Below are 16,464 nucleotides of genomic sequence, written 5' to 3'. Positions count from 1 at the left end.
CAGATGGCACTAGTGGTAAAGAACCCACCTGCCAATCCCAGAGACAGGAGATTCTCGTTCGATTCCTGCGGTGGGATGATCCCCTGGAGGAGGGCAGGGAGGAGTTCAAGGATTGGCCAAGTTGCCTTCCAACAACTTTTACCACCAGCAGGGTTTAAGAAAACCTGTTTCCCAACTGGAGGCAGGGAGGGTGGGATGGGGCGGGGAAATTTTTTTGCAGAAACAAAACTGAGTATAACTCAACTGGCTTTGCTTCCCAGATCTGCCACCTGCCAGGGTGTGTGAGCTTGAGCGGTGACATGGTCTCTCAGAGCCTCAGCTTCCTTGTCTGTAAAACCCAGGCCTTCCTGGAAATGAACGTGGGGCCTTTTTGTAGGAAGGGTGGACAGAGTGTCACCTGGACCCAGGCCAACCCACCCTCTCTCCCAGGTGGTGCCAACGGGGCTTTTAAATGACCCGTGACCCCAACAGTGTTGCAAACAGATTCCAGTCACCCGGCCTCCCCTTCCTGGTCCCAGGAACCCGCCCCACTCAGGAGCCGCCCCAGCCCTCAGGCCTTGACTATTTAAGGGAGCTGGGCCCAGCCCGAGGCCGCAACAGATCCGGCCCAGCCCCCTGGGAATCCAGGATGGTGACTTCGAAGGGCACCCTGCCCTCCCTCCTGCTGGGAACCCTACTCACATTCACCTCTGGGGCCCTGGGGGCCAATCCCGGCCTGGTCGTCAGGATCACTGACCAGGGCTTGGAGTACGGTAGGCAGCCGCAGCTGTCGGCTGGATTGGCCGACCTGCTTGGCCCCAGGCTGCTCTGGGGACAGCTGGGGACACAGAGGGGACTCTTTCCCTGCCCGGTCAGGCAGCCGTGGCTCGGGGTCTGGCCTTGTCACCCAGCCGTCGGGCCACGTGGGCACTTTGCTTGTCTTAGCCAGGTTCCCACTAGCCAAACAGAGATAAAGATTTGGGGGTGAATGTTTGGTTTGGGAGATGATTCCAGGAAACGCTATACAGGATTGTCAAGTGAGATCGGGACAAAAGACAGCCAGGAGAGAGGCATGTCAGTGAGCCAGCTACTGCCCCTGTGATGGGAACAGTTTTGCTGGAAAATTCTTGCTCAAGTTCGAAAACACACGCCTTAGAACTAGAGGTTAGAATGGTGGTGACCACCCAGAAGGGGCACAGAGAGCCTGAAGGGTACTGAGAATGCCCTGTGTTTTGCTCAGGGTGTTGGCTACGTGGGTGCATAAACATGTAAGAATTACCTTGCAGTAGGTTCCCTGGTGACTCAGATGGTAAAGACTCTGCCTGCAATGCAGGAGACCCAGGTTTGATCCCTGGGTTGGGAAGATTCCCTGGAGAAGAGCATGGCAACCCACTCTAGTATTCTTGCCTGGAGAATTCCATGGACAGAGGAGGCTGGTGGGCTACAGTCCATGGGGTCACAAGAGTCTGACAGGACTGAGTGACTAACACTTTTAATAAGACAAGTGCCCTTTAGGTTGTACTTCTACAGATGTTATACTTCAATTTTAAAGAATGAGCAAAAGTAGAACTGTTTTTATTTTTTATTGATGTATAGTTGATTTACAGTAATATGTTAGTTTCAGGTATATAGCAAAATGATTCAGTTCTTTGCAGATTATATTCCGTTATTGGTTATTACAAGATATTAAGTATAATTCCCTGTGCTATACAGTAAATCCTTGTTGCTTATTTATTTTACATATAGTAGTTCATATCTGTTAATCACATACTCCTAATTTGTCCCATCATCCACATTCCATAATCATGTCTGTTTTCGATGTCTGTGAGCTTGTTTCTGTTTTGTATAATAATTCACTTGTAATTTTCATTTAAGATGCTAAAACAAAGCCTCAGAAATCATCTGTCCAAGGGGCAAGGGATTGGGGGTATTTATATACCACTCCCCACAATACTTGATGGCCAGCTGTTCCTCACATATATGGAGCCTCAATTGCCTTATCTGTTCAAATGGGGTAATAACATTCCCTCAGGAAGAGTTGTTGGGAGCCCAGATTGGCTGCAGCCAGACAGAAGGCAATCAAGGAAGCCTTCTTGGAGGAGGTGAGGGAGAAATGATACTTGAGAGTTAGCCAGGGACAAGGGATAGCATTCTGGGAGAGTACCAGCTCCTGTGTGTGCAAGAAGGAGGGCTGCAAAGTGGTAAGAGGCAGAGTAGGGGAGCTCAGTGGTCATCTGTGTACACACACCCATTCCAAGGGCAGAATCCTGGGTCTCTCATACTTCTGAATAAACAGAAAGTCCTAGTGTGAATACTGTTTATATTGAAACTCTGCTGCTGCTACTGCTGTTAAGTCGCTTCAGTCGTGTCCGACTCTATGAGACCCTATAGACGGCAGCTCACCAGGCTCCCTGTCCCTGGGATTCTCCAGGCAAGAACACTGGAGTGGGTTGCCATTTCCCTCTCCAATGCATGAAAGTGAAAAGTGAAGTCGCTCAGTCGTGTCTGACTCTTAGTGACCCCATGGACTGCAGTCTACCAGGCTCCTCCGTCCGTGGGATTTTCCAGGCAAGAGTACTGGAATGGGTTGCCATCAGGCAAAATTTGCCTCTTGTTCCTCCTTTCCACTGTGTAAGTGTAACCAGTACTCTAGAGCTGGACATTTTGGTTTATTTCCATATTTTTAAACAAGATCCACCCTGCTTTGATCTCCTGGGTGTTTACTGAGTGCTTCGTTTGTGCCAGGCACCATGCAAGAGTGCTTTTTATCCTGTCAGACTCCTTTTGGCTTTGCAAAGATCTCTCTCTCTTTTTAAACATTTTTCTTTTCTTAGTGTTTTTTTTTTTTTGGTTTAACAATTTTATTTATTAATTTATTTATTTAGGCTTTGCTGAGTCTTCATTGTTGTGCGGGGTTTCTCAAGTTCTGGCAAGCGGGGACTATCTCTAGTTGTGGCAGATGGGCTTCTCACTGTGGTGGCTTCTCTTGTTGTGGACCATAGGCTCTAAAGTGCACGGGCTCAGTAGTTGTTGCACATGGGACCCTCGGCAGGTGGAATCTTCCCAGACTAGGGATTGAACCCGTGTCCCCTGCACTGGCAGGAGGACTCTTAACCACTGGACCACCACGGAAGTCCTGCAGTGATCTCTTTTAATCCTCATGCCGCCCCAGTGAGGAAAGCACTGCTGTCATTGCTTTTGGACAGACAGAGAATGCCAAGGTTGAGGACTTGCTCAAGGTCACCCAGCTAGAAAGACGCCAGTGCCAGGATCCTAACCCTAAAATCCTTGCAGTCTCTTCTACACAGGCTAGACACTGTGAAGGACAGGAAAGAGGCCCAGCCACCAAGCACACGGCACTCCTCTCTCATGGAGCTGCTGACAAAGACAGACCCTCTGTTTCCTCATCCATAAAATGGGCATGAACATAACCGCCCCACCTGGAGTGCAGTGATGCTCCTGAATTTCTCTCCTGCCACTTGCTGCTCTTGGGCGTGCGTGCGTGCTCATTTGCAACCCCATGGACTGCAGCCCACCAGGCTCCTCCATCCATGGGGATTCTCCAGGCAAGAATCCTGGAGTGGGTTGCCATGTCCTCCTCCAGGGGATCTTCCCAACCCAGGGATCAAACTGTGTCTCCTGCCACTCTTGCACTGCAGACAGAGTGTTTACCCACGGAGTTCCCCTGTAGTCCCCCTGCTCTAGACGGGCTCAATAACCTGCAACCATAATAATGCTAAACAGAAAGTTGACCTCTTTCCCCAGGGCAGGTAGGAGCCACTGAAGGGTTTAGAGGGAGGGAGGCAGGCCGATCAGGCTGACTCCCAGCTTTTTTTTGTCCTCAGTGGCCCAAGAGGAGCTGTTGGCTCTGCAGAGTAAGCTGCACAAAGTCACACTGCCCAACTTCGACGGGGACGTCAGGATCAAACATTTCGGCAGTGTGGACTATGGATTCCACAGGTGGGGCTCCAAGGTGGCTGGGCAGGGGCCGTGGGTGGTGTCCAGAGAGGAAGGGAGAGAGAGCCCCAGGATGGCCTAAGACCTCTCTGGGGCAGGCAGTGGTGGGACGGTTCCTCGAAGAAGTTCAGAGGGAAGTTCTGGAAGGAGCTTGGGCCCTTCATTCATTCATACAAAAATATTAATGAAGAGCCACTAGTTATGTGACCTGAGCCTTTGTTTCCTTATCTGTAAAATGGGGATAACTTTCTGCCTCTTTGGAGTGATAATCCAGGCTCTGGCCTGACACTGGATGTAGTCTGGAAGGGAAGATAGACCTTAAATTTTTTTAAAAAATAAACCTTTAACTTTAGATATAGTAACCCAACTCTTGGAGCTGAGGTTGGCACATCTGGAGGAGTCAAGGAAGGCTTCCTGGAGGGGGTGGCATTTCACCTGAGTCTTCAAAGGATATTTAGACCAGAGTAGCTGATGCTTTAAAAAGAAAGGCATCAGGCTTCCCAGGTGGCTCAGTGGTAAAGAATCCACCTGCAATGTAAGAGACACAGGCTCAATCTCTGATCCTGGAAGATCTCACATGCCTCAGAGCAACAAAACCTGTGCATCATAACTGTTGAGCCTGTGCTCTAGAGCCTGGGAGCCGTAACTACTGAGCTCATACGCTACAACTACTGAAGTCCAAGAGCGCTAGAGCCTGTGCTCTGCAACAAGAGAAGCCGCTGCAATGAGAAGCCCTCGCACCACAACTAGAGAGTAACTCACCCTCACCGCAACCAGAGAAAAATTGTATGCAGCAGTGAAGACCCAACCCAGCCAGAAATAAATAAATAAATATTTTTTTAAAAGACATCAATCACTTTTTGAAGGCTTGACAACTGAGCCCATGACTCATCACACCCCTCTCTGCTCACCACTGATGGCATCTTTCAGTCCTTCTTTTATTCAGTCCATCACTAAACATCTATCAAGCACCTACTGTGCACTGGGCAAAGAAAAGGGAACTTGACCATTCCTTTCCCACTGACGGCCCCGGGATACGCATGGTCTGGGTTTGCTTCTCCCAGGCTTTTCGTGTCTCTTCTTGAGGCTGCCCTCAGCCTTCTCTGAATGAGTTCCCCACCTGGATGTGGAGAGGAAAACGATGATGGGGTGCATCTCTGCACCTTACTTGGGGTCCCAGCCAGGGCTGTAAGATCTGTGGGCTCTGATCCTGATGGTGTGACTCTGGGCAAATGCATCCCTTCCAAGAAGTTCTCGTTCCCTCTGTGTGAAAAGGGAACCTGAACAGTGCTGACCCCCTCTGTGAGACCAACTGACGCAGTGCGTGCAAAGTACTTGGCAAGGCTGCATGGTTAGCTCAGGGCACACAGCAGGTAAGTAGGAGCTGGGTACCAGGTCCCAGGGTGAGAGCAAGACCCCTGCAGAGACTAGACCTGCCTCTGCCTCCGCGCTGATGCCTCTTCTGTGGGTCTCTCTCCCCAGCCTGAACATTCAAAGCTGTAAGCTGCTCGGCTCTGCTCTGAAGGTCCTCCCCAACCAGGGCCTGCTTTTCTCTGTCTCCGACTCCTTCATCCAGGTCACGGGCGACTGGAAGGTGCGCAAGAGGTTTCTGTAAGTTGGCTATACTCCCAGGCCCTTGGAACCTTGACCTTGGCTTTCATTCCATCTTTCTTGGGTCCAAGGTGTTCCTAGCTTTCCCCACAGCAGACCCCCAAGGCAAGAATTCAAGTGAGTGACATAGGGAAACATCCAAGGATTGTGCAGAAGTGAGGTAGGGAAGAAAGGAGTCAGCTTGGCAGCTATTGGAGCTCAGCCCTCCTGGGGACAACCCTCTTGGGGACATTGGGGGCAGAGCACACCTCTGAATTACCCCAGTCTCCTGTTTGCCATTGGTCAAGGGTGGGCTGACCTCTCCAGCATTTTGAACTGTTCTCTGACTTCTGAGGTCCTTGGATGGAAGGTGGGTTAGTCTCCTCAGGCTGCCATAATGGAATGTCACAGACTGGGCCATGGCGGGGCGGGGCGGGGCGGGGCCGGGGGGGTGGTCAAACAACGGGAATTTTTTTTTCTCACACTTCTGGAGGCTAGGAGTTCAAGATCAAGATGTGGGCAAATCTAGTTTGCTCTGAGGCTTCTCTCCTGGGCTTGCAGATGGCTTCTCTGTAGCCGCGTCTTCTATCTGTGAGCCATCCCTCTGTGAGACCACCCCTGGTGGTCCTCTGTGTGTCCAGATCTCCTCTTCTTGGGAGGACAGACTGGACTCTAGGCCACCCTAATGGCCTCATTTTAACTGGATCACTTCTTTAAAGGCTCTGTCTCAAATACAGTCAAATTCTGGGAACTAAGTGGCCTTTAACGTACAAATTCAGGGGACACAGTTCAACCTGTAACAGGAGGGCAAATATGGGTGACCTGGCCATACTGCCACTGTAGACCTGCTCTGTCCAATATAGCAGCCTTTGGCCCCACGTCCTTACTGAGTACATGAAAAGTGGCCAGAACAGGTGGAGATCTGTTGTAAGCATAAAACACTAGATTTGAAGGCTTAGTACAAAAAAGAACATAAGAAATCACATTAATAATGTTTATGTTGATCACATTTTGAAATGATAATCATATACTATTCAAATGATTCTCTCTCCTTTAATTGTGCTTTTTTAAAATGTGGCTACTAGAACATTTTATATTTACCCATGTAGTTCACATTATATTTCTGCTGGACAACACTGCTTTAGAAAGATGCTCAGTGTGCAGATCAGTATATTGGGCTTCCTGGGTTGCTCAAATGGTAGTGAATCTGCTGCAGTGTGGGAGATCTGGGTTTGATGCCTCAGTCAGGAAGATCCCCTGGAGAAGGAAATGGCAATCCACTCCAGTGTTCTTGCCTGGAGAATCCCATTGGCAGAAGAGCCTGATGGGCTACAGTTCATGGGGTCATGAAAAGTCGGACACGACTGAGCAACTGACACTTTCATATAGGTCATCAGTTGTTGTCCGTCCAACTCTTTGTGACCCATGGACTGCAGCGTGCCAGGCTCCTCTGTCCTCCACTATCTCCTGGAGTTTGCTCAGACTCGTGCCCATTGAGTCGGTCATACTATCTAACCACTTCTTTCTCTATCAACTCTTTCTCCTTTCGCCTTAAATTTTTGCCAGTGTCAAGGTCTTTTCCAGTGAGTCGGCTCTTCACATCAGGTGGCCAAAGTATTGGAGCTTCAGCTCCAGCAACAGTCCTTCCAATGAATATTCAGGGTTGATTTCCTTTAGGATGGACTGGTTGGATCTCCTTGCAGTCCGGGGAACTCTCAAGAGTCTTCTCCAACACCACAGTTCAAAAGCATCAGTTCTTTGGTGCTCAGCCTTCTTCATGATCCAACTCACATCCGAACCTGACTACTGAAAAGCCATAGCTTTGACTACATGAACCTTTGTTGGCAGTCATTAATATTTGCATTTTAATTCAATTTCCATGACAGGAATCAGGCCATACTCTTCAAGATCTCTTCATATGACCATATGAATATCTAGCTCATTCTTTTCTTAAACTTCTTTTAATGTAAAATTTTTACTTAGGTGAAATTCACATAACATGAAATTAACCATTTTAAAGTACTCAATTCAGCGGCATCTAGTACATTTATAGTGCTGTGCAACCGCCACTTCTACCTAATCCCACAATATTTCCATCACCCCAAAAAATGCTCCATACCCATTAAGTACTCACTCCCCATTTGCCCCTCCCCCAACCCTGGGCCACCGCCAGTCAGCCTCTGTCTCTACAGATTTGCCGATCTGGGACCTTTCATATACATGACAGCATACAGCACACATATTTTTCTGGCTTTTGTCATGCAGCATAATATTTTTAAAAAATATTAGTTAATTAATTTGGCTGCACCAGCTCTTAGTTACAGTTCACAGTATCTTCAGCCATGCCATGTAGCAAACTCTACTCCCTGACCAGGGATTGAACCACACCCCCTACATTAGGAGTGCAGAGTCTGAGCCACTGAACCACCAGGGAAGTCCCTTATGGAGCATAATATTTTTGAGGTTCATCCACACTACAGCGTGTATCGATGCTTTATTCCTTTGTATGAATGAGTAATATTTCACTGTATAACTGGACCACATTGATCTCATTCTTTGTAAAGGCTTCTTCACATAGATGCCCACAACTTATTGAACCTGTCCTGACTAGTTGACATTTAAGCTTAATTCCTCATTTCTTGCTATTCCCCATGATGCTTCAGTGAACTTCCCCACACAAATATCTTGACAGGATAAGCCACAGACTAAAGGCTTAGAAGTAAAATTACTGAACCAAAGCTATGTAGTTACAATCAGGTCAGCTCATTTCAGTCGCTCAGTCATGTCTGACTCTTTGCGACCCCGTGGACTGAAGCACACCGGGCTTCCCTGTCCATCACCAACTCCTGGAAACTACTCAAACTCATGTCCATCGAGTCGGTGATGCCATCCAACTATCTCATCCTCTGTTGTCCCCTTCTTCTCCTGCCTTCAATCTTTCCCAGCATCAGGGTCTTTTCCAATGAGTCAGTTCTTCCCATTAAGTGGCCAAAGTATTGACATTTCAGCTTCAGCATCAGTCCTTCCAATGAATGTTCAGGGCTGATTTCCTTTAGGATTGACAGGTTTGATCTCCTTGCAGTCCAAGGGACTCTCAAGAGTCTTCTCCAACACCATAGTTCAAAAGTATCAATTCTTTGGCGCTCAGCTTTCTTTTAGTCCAACTCTCACATCCATACAGGGTTACTAGAAAAACCAAAGCTTTGACTAGATGGACCTCTGTTAGCAAAATAATGTCTCTGCTTTTTAATATGCTGTCTAGGTTGGTCATAGCTTTTCTTTCAAGCAGAAAGTGTCTTTTAATTTCATGGCTGCAGTCACCATCTACAGTGATTTTGGGGCCCCCCAAAATAAAGTCTCTCACTATTTCCACTGTTTCCCCATCTATTTGCCAGAAAGTGATGGGACCAAATGCCATGGTCTTAGCTTTCTGAATGTTGAGTTTTAAGCCAACATTTTACTCTCCTCTTTCACTTTCATCAAAAGCTCTTTAGTTCCTCTTCACTTTCTGCCATAAGGGTGGTGTCTGCATTCAGTTCAGTTCAGTTCAGTCACTCAGTCGTGTCTGACTCTTTGCGACCCCATGAATCGCAGCACGCCAGGCCTCCCTGTTCATCACCATCTCCCGGAGTTCACTCAGACTCGCGTCCATCGAGTCCATGATGCCATCCAATGAGTCAACTCTTCTCATGAGGTGGCCAAAGTACTGGAGTTTCAGCTTTAGCATCAGTCCTTCCAAAGAAATCCCAGGGTTGATCTCCTTCAGAATGGACTGGTTGGATCTCCTTGCAGTCCAAGGGACTCTCAAGAGTCTTCTCCAACACCACAGTTCAAAAGCATCAATTCTTCGGCACTCAGCCTTCTTCACAGTCCAACTCTCACATCCATACATGACCACAGGAAAAACCATAGCCTTGATTAGATGGACCTTAGTCAGCAAAGCAATGTCTCTGCTTTTGAATATACTATCTAGGTTGGTCATAACTTTTCTTCCAAGGAGTAAGCGTCTTTTAATTTCATGGCTGCAATCACCATCTGCAGTGATTTTGGAGCCCCCCAAAATAAAGTCTGACCCTGTTTCCACTGTTTCCCCATCTATTTCCCATGAAGTGATGGGACCAGATGCCATGATCTTCATTTTCTGAATGTTGAGCTTTAAGCCAACTTTTTCTCTCTCCTCTTTCACTTTCATCAAGAGGCTCTTTAGTTCTTCTTCACTTTCTGCCATAAGGATGGTGTCATCTGCATATCTGAGGTTATTGATATTTCTCCCAGCAATCTTGATTCCAGCTTGTGCTTCTTCCAGTCCAGCGTTTCTCATGATGTACTCTGCATAGAAGTTAAATAAGCAGGGTGACAATATACAGCCTCAACGTACACCTTTTCCTATTTGAAACCAGTCTGTTGTTCCATGTCCAGTTCTAACTGTTGCTTCCTGACCTGCATACAGATTTCTGAAGAGGCAGGTTATGTGGTCTGGTATTCCCATTTCTTTCAGAATTTCCCACAGTTGATTGTGATCCACACAGTCAAAGGCTTTGGCATAGTCAATAAAGCAGAAATAGGTGTTTTTCTGGAACTCTCTTGCTTTTTCAGTGTCTGCATATCTGAGGTTATTGATATTTCTCCCAGCAATCTTGATTCCAGCTTGTGCTTCCTCCAGCCCAGTGTTTCTCATGAGGTACTCTGAATATAAGTTAAATAAGCAGGGTACAGTATACAGCCTTGGTGTGCTCCTTTCCCAGCTTGGAACCAGTCTGTCGTTCCATGTCCAGTTCTAACTGATGCTTCTCGACCAGCATACAGTTTTATCAGGAGGCAGGTCAGGTGGTCTGGTATTCCCATCTCTTGAAGAACTTTCCAGTTTGTCCTGATCCACACAGTCAAAGACTTTGGCACTGTCAATAAAGCAGAATAGACATTTTTCTGGAACTCTCTTGCTTTTTTGACGATCCAGTGGATGTTGGCAATTTGATCTCTGGTTCCTCTGCCTTTTCTAAATCCAGATTGAACATCTGGAAGTTCTCGGTACTGTTGAAGAATTTTGCTTGGAGAATTTTGAGCATTACTTTGCTAGCGTGTGAAATGAGTACAATTGTGTGGTAGTTTGAACATTCTTTGGTATTGCCTTTCTTTGGGATTGGAATGAAAACTGACCTTTTCCAGTCCTGTGGCCCCTGCTGAGTTTTCCAAATTTGCTGGCATATTGAATGTAGCATTTTTCACAGCATCATCTTTTAGGATTTGAAATAGCTCAACTGGAATTCCATCACCTCCACTAGCTTTGTTCATAGTGATACTTCCTAAGGCCCACTTGACTTCACATTCCAGGATGTCTGGCTCTAGGTGAGTGATCACACCATTGTGGTTATCTGGGTCCTGAAGATCTTTTTTGTATAGTTCTTCTGTGTATTCTTGCCACCTCTCCTTAATATCTTCTGCTTCTGTTAGGTCCATACCATTTCTGTCCTTTATTGTGCCCAATTTTGCATGAAATGTTCCCTTAGACATCTCTAGTCTTTCCCATTCTATTGTTTTCCTCTACTTCTTTGCATCGATCACTGAGGAAGCCTTTTGTATCTCTCCTTGCTATTCTTTGGGACTCTGCATTTGAATGGGTATATCTTTCCTTTTTTCCTTTGCCTTTAGCTTCTCTTCTTTTCTCAGCTATTTATAAGGCCTCCTCAGACAACCATTTTGCCTTTTTGAATTTCTTTTCTTGGGGATGGTCTTGATCACTGCCTCCTGTACAATGTCATGAACCTCCGTCCATAGTTCTTCAGGCAATTTGTCTATCAGATCTAATCCCTTGAGTCTATTTCTCACTTCCACTGTGTAATCATAAGGGATTTGATTTAGGTCCTACCTGAATGGTTTAGTGGTTTTCCCTACTTTCTTCAATTTAAGTCTGAATTTTGCAATAAGGAGTTGATGATCTGAGCCACAATCAGCTCCTGGTCTTGTTTTTGCTGACTGTATAGAGCTTCTCCATCTTTGGCTGCAAAGAATATAATCAATCTGATTTTGGTGTTGACCATCTGGTGATGTCCATGTGTAGAGTACATGTTTTTGGAAGAGGGTGTTTGCTATGCCCTGTGTGTTCTCTTGGCAGAACTCTATTAGATTTGCCTTGTTTCATTCTGTACTCGAAGGTCAAATTTGCCTGTTACTCCAGGTATCTCTTGACTTCCTACTTTTGCATTCTTGTCCCCTATAATGAAAAGGACATCTTTCTTGGGTGTTAGGTAGATCTTCTAGAACCATTCAGCTTCAGCTTCTTCAGCATTACTGGTTGGGGCACAGACTTGGATTACTGTGATACTGAATGATTTGCCTTGGAAATGAACAGAGATCATTCTGTCGTTTTTGAAATTGCATCCAAGTACTGCATTTCAGACTCTTGTTGACTATGAGGGCTACTCCATTTCTTCTAAGGATAGAGCCCACCAATCTGTGTTCCTGATGTGTTCTCTCAACCAGTGTTTGGTTTCCCCATATCTTCACAAGCACTTGGTATGAAAATCTTCTAAACTTTTTATCTCTCTGATAGATGAAATGTTATTTTCATTTTTAATCACGTCTCATGTGCTTATTTGCAACTGAACTTTCTGTTAACATCTTGAACCTCTCTTTTTTCCCTCTTTTGTCCTTTCCTTATTACTCTGTATAAGCTTGTTCTTTGTGTATTAAGGAAATTAACTCATATATTAGCTCATGTGTTAAGCAAATTAGGTCTTTGGCTAGCTCACGATGCAATTTTTTAAAATTTGCATATGCCATTGTTGTTCTCTAAAGTTTTAATTTTCAGTGCCAGCAAGCTCATAACTATATCCTTTATGGCTTCTGAGACTTGGATTTGACCTAGAAAGGCTTTTGCCCATCCCTGACCATAAATAAATGGACCCAAGCTTTCTTCTTGATCTTTTATGGCCTTGTTTATAACAAATCTTTATCTTGTAATAACTATATTTGTAATAATTTCTGTAGTTAACTTCTTACTCTGGTTTCATTTAGTTGGGAATTGAGATTTATATTTCCCCTCAAATGGTGGCTGACCATAGTCTACGAATCACTTACTACTTCTCCTTTCTTCTCTAGGAGACTAGACGGCTCCTTTGACGTGAAGGTCAAGGGCATCACCATTTCAGTCAATCTTCTCTTGGACAGTGAGCCCTCCGGGAGACCCAAAGTGGCTGTCTCCAGCTGCAGTAGCCACATCCATGATGTGGAGGTGCACATATCAGGAGATTTGGGGTAGGTCACCACAGGGACACTGACCAGCTTGACCCCTGCAGGAGCCAGAGGCCTAGCCAACCCAAGGCCCAAGGCCTCTGATAAGCACAACGGCGCAGGGTACCGCATAGGCACATCATGTGCGCTTGGAGGTAATTCTTTGGGGGACCTGCTGGGATGAACAGAAGCAGATTTAAGCCCAGAGTATTGGTGGGTGTGCCGGGCTTCCCGGGTGGCTCAGTGGTAAAGAGTATGCCCGCCGGTGTGGGAGCTGCAGGAGACGCAGCTTTAATCCCTGGGTCCGGAAGAACCCCTGGAGGAAAGAGATGGCCACATATTCGAGTATTCTTGCCTGATAATCCCATGGGCATGGGGGGCTACAGAGGAAGGGACTGCAAAGAGTCAGACATGACTGAGCAGGCCTTGGTGTGCCATTTCCACCAAAAAATAAAGAGCTTCACCACCATCAGACAAGTGTAGTTTGGCTACGGAGAGAACACAAAGGCTTTTGGTCAAATGAGAGCTTGTGAAAAATACACAAACCTTTGAGCCAATCTCTTCAAGTCTCAGTTTCCTTGATTAGAAAAACATGAATTTGGGACTTCCCTGGTGGTCCAGTGCTTCAGACTCTGCACTTCCACTGCAGGAGGGGCTGTGAGGCAGAGCCAAAAATTTTAAAAATAAGAACAAATAAAGATATATTCCTCAAAAAAGGGAAAAGAAAAACATGGATTCTCCAGGTGGTGGTGGTGGTGGTGGTGTGTGTTCTCAGTCATGTCCAACTCTTTGCAACCCCATGGACTGTAGCCCACCAGGTTCCTCTGCCCATGGAATTTTCCAGGTGATAATACTGGAATGGGTTGCCATTACCTACTCCAGGGGATCTTCCTCATTCAGGGATCAAAACTGTGTCTCCCTGTCTCTCACATTAGCAGGCAGATTCTTACCACTGAGCCACCTGGGAAGTCACATGAAGAATCCAACCCCTCCTCTAAATCTATTGAATTTGGGGCTGGGCTGTCAGATACACTGAATCAGGGGATGTGCTGGGAAATGGGAGTCTGCATGCTCATTCCATTCAGGATTCTGGAACACAGCAGGGGCCAGGATGGGGCGGGGAGCCCTCTCTTGGGAACTGGCCTGACTCTCCCTGCTGTCCTGCTTTCTCTGTATTCAGTGCCACCAAGCTGACCATCCACCGTGCTTCCCTCCCCAGGTGGCTGCTGAATCTCTTCCATAACCAGATCGAGTCCAGGTTCCGAAGGGTCTTGAAAAGCAAGGTAAGCTTATCTAAGCAGCTGGCATTGCTGAGCCTCTCAAGGGTTGGGTGCAAGTCCTCAGTGACCTCTGGGCTTGAACATCCCTAGGGGCTGGCCCAGGCATATTTGGGCTCAAGGCCCAGAGAGGACAAACCAAGGTCATGGAGCTGGTGTGCAGCAAAGCTGAGAGCAAGATGTAGGTGTCTGGATGCCAAGTCTGTTCAGTTAGATAGAAAATGGTCAGATGCTTGGCCAAGGGTCAAACCACAGGGAATAAAGTCATCTTGGCCTTGCTCACTGCCTGTCCCAGCTCTGCAGTCCACAAAAGCCAAAAAGGAAATCAACACTTAGGTGCCTTGGAGACCAATCAGGAAGCTTTGGGAGTGTGTGGACCATGTAGGAGCTCTGGCTCCTACCTGGGTGAACGCATGAATACCTGCTTTGTATTGCTTTGTATAGAGAGCAACAGTGTCAGTTTTCCCCATTTAAAAAAATCCTGTGAAATATCCAAATTTTGGAAATAAAGAGGTTTATGCTAACTTTCAGTTCTCTCATTCACCTATTTCACCCTAAAATCCTGTCTCTGGTGTATCATCTACCTGGAGCTGCATTTGTAGCAATGACTGCTTGGGAAGAGAGAAAGTAAAGAAGAGGAAAGGGGAAACACAGGCACACACCTCTCTTGATCCAAGTCTGGTTTGGCTTTGAGCGCCTCCTGGTGGTTGAAATGAAAATAGCATGCAAACCCCAAGGATTGGACATGGCAAGCAGTTCCGTTCCTTTTCTTGTTCTGGGGCCCCAGGGTCTAGGCGAGCTTGGGGAACATGCCAGTTCTCTTCTCGTGCACCCTGTTGCCATGTTTCCATGCCTTTCTAGTGGGACGTAGTATTCTTCAGTGGTATGGATTTATGCTCCCCTGCTGATGTGGAGACAAGAATGATTAATAACAATATTATACAATAGTGCTGTGAACCCAGGTCTCCTGCATGGCAGGCAGATTCTTTACCATCTGAGCTACGGCTTGCCCTGAAAATGTCACCTCCTCATAGGAGCCATCAGTGACCCTCTTACTAGGCCAGGACCATGTGCATGCTCTAGGACACCTCCCCCCCATAAGTCCCTCTCCTCCACTGTATCTGTGGAGGATAGGTGATAGCTAGTTAATTTTAAAAAAAGCTGTTTAAAGTGAGGACTCGGACTTCCCTGTAGTCCAGTGGTTAAGAGTTGGCCGGCCGATGCAGGGTACATGGATTCAATCCCTGGTCTGGGACAATACCACGTGCTGCAGAGCAGCTAAGCCCATGGGCCACTACTATTGAGCCTGTGCTCTAGACCCTGGGAGCCACAACTACTGAGCGCATGTACCCTAGAGCCTGTGCTCCACAACAGGAGACGCCAACACCATGAGAAGCCTGTGCACCGCAACAAAGAGTAACCCTGGCTCTCTGCAACTAGAGAAAGCCGTGTGCAGCAATGAAGACCCAGCACAGCCAAAAGTAAAATAAATAAATAAATGGGAAAAAAAATAAGGTGAGGACTCACTCACACAGCCTTGAACAAAGAAAATATTTACCTATGAATCCAAATATTTTAAGATACAGTAAACGTACATTCCTTTGACCTAAGACGCAGGACCATTCTTTGTAAACAGTCTCTTGACTGGCCTAGCACTGTCTTTCTAACATTTAACATCCATCTGCTACAGGTTCCAGCTCAGATTTCTTTAACCACACTGAGAATCTAGAGATGTTTGCAAAGTGATCTCCATGCAGAATCCTTCCATATTTTTATAATTGTTTTCCTGGTAAGCTTTTCTGGTCCGCAGCAGTTTACTGGCATTTTCTTTAAGCAACTCACCTTTCCAAAGCACTTACCATTGGCTTTTCTGACAAATAACTCTTTTCTCAGCCATTATTTCATGGGTTTACATAAAAAATAATTTTTAATATTTATTTATTTATTTGGCTACATCAGGCCTTGGTTTCAGCAGGCAGGATCTTTCGTAGTGGTGCACAGATTCTCTAGTTGTGGCACATGGGCCCAGTAGTTGTGGTGAGCAGACTTAGTTGCTCCACAGCATCTCAGTTCCCCAACCAGGGATCGAACCCACATCCCCCGCATTGCAAGATGGACTCTTAATCACTGGATTACCAGGGAAGTCCCTACATAAGAGGTAATTTGAGTGATTGCAATAGCAAGGAAAGCAAACAGGTTTGAGAACACGCATTTCCATTTCTTGAGAAACACACAATTTACCTGGGGCAACAAATTCTGAGTGTTTACTATGCCTGGTAGCCTATTGGATGGGAGGATTGAGTCTCCTGCAAGCAGCTGAGGAAACAAGTGTTGCAGGGAAAAGCTAATTCTGACTCTATGTTGGAACTGTTTCTTTGACTTGCTTTTCCTTGCTTTTGTTATTGTACGTAATGGCCTGCCTCAGAGAATC

At 46.4% G+C, this 16,464-nt stretch overlaps 1 protein-coding gene across 1 annotated transcript in view; it reads left to right on the top strand.

The window, feature by feature from the left end:
- Positions 1 to 525: 525 nt before the first annotated feature.
- The window catches only part of LOC120869220 (lipopolysaccharide binding protein), a 35,119-nt gene continuing 19,180 nt past the window's right edge, over positions 526 to 16,464 (top strand). Inside the window, exons 1-5 of the mRNA XM_040248345.1 lie at positions 526 to 752; positions 3,825 to 3,939; positions 5,419 to 5,547; positions 12,625 to 12,780; positions 13,976 to 14,039. Of these exons, the coding sequence (XP_040104279.1) occupies positions 629 to 752; positions 3,825 to 3,939; positions 5,419 to 5,547; positions 12,625 to 12,780; positions 13,976 to 14,039 (588 nt within the window). The 5' untranslated portion in view covers positions 526 to 628. The remainder of the gene's footprint in view (positions 753 to 3,824; positions 3,940 to 5,418; positions 5,548 to 12,624; positions 12,781 to 13,975; positions 14,040 to 16,464) is intronic.

Source organism: Oryx dammah, unplaced genomic scaffold (assembly GCF_014754425.2).
Source record: "Oryx dammah isolate SB20612 unplaced genomic scaffold, SCBI_Odam_1.1 HiC_scaffold_10, whole genome shotgun sequence".
Classification (NCBI taxonomy): Eukaryota; Metazoa; Chordata; class Mammalia; order Artiodactyla; family Bovidae; genus Oryx; species Oryx dammah.
This window is presented reverse-complemented; position numbering and strand designations above follow the sequence as displayed.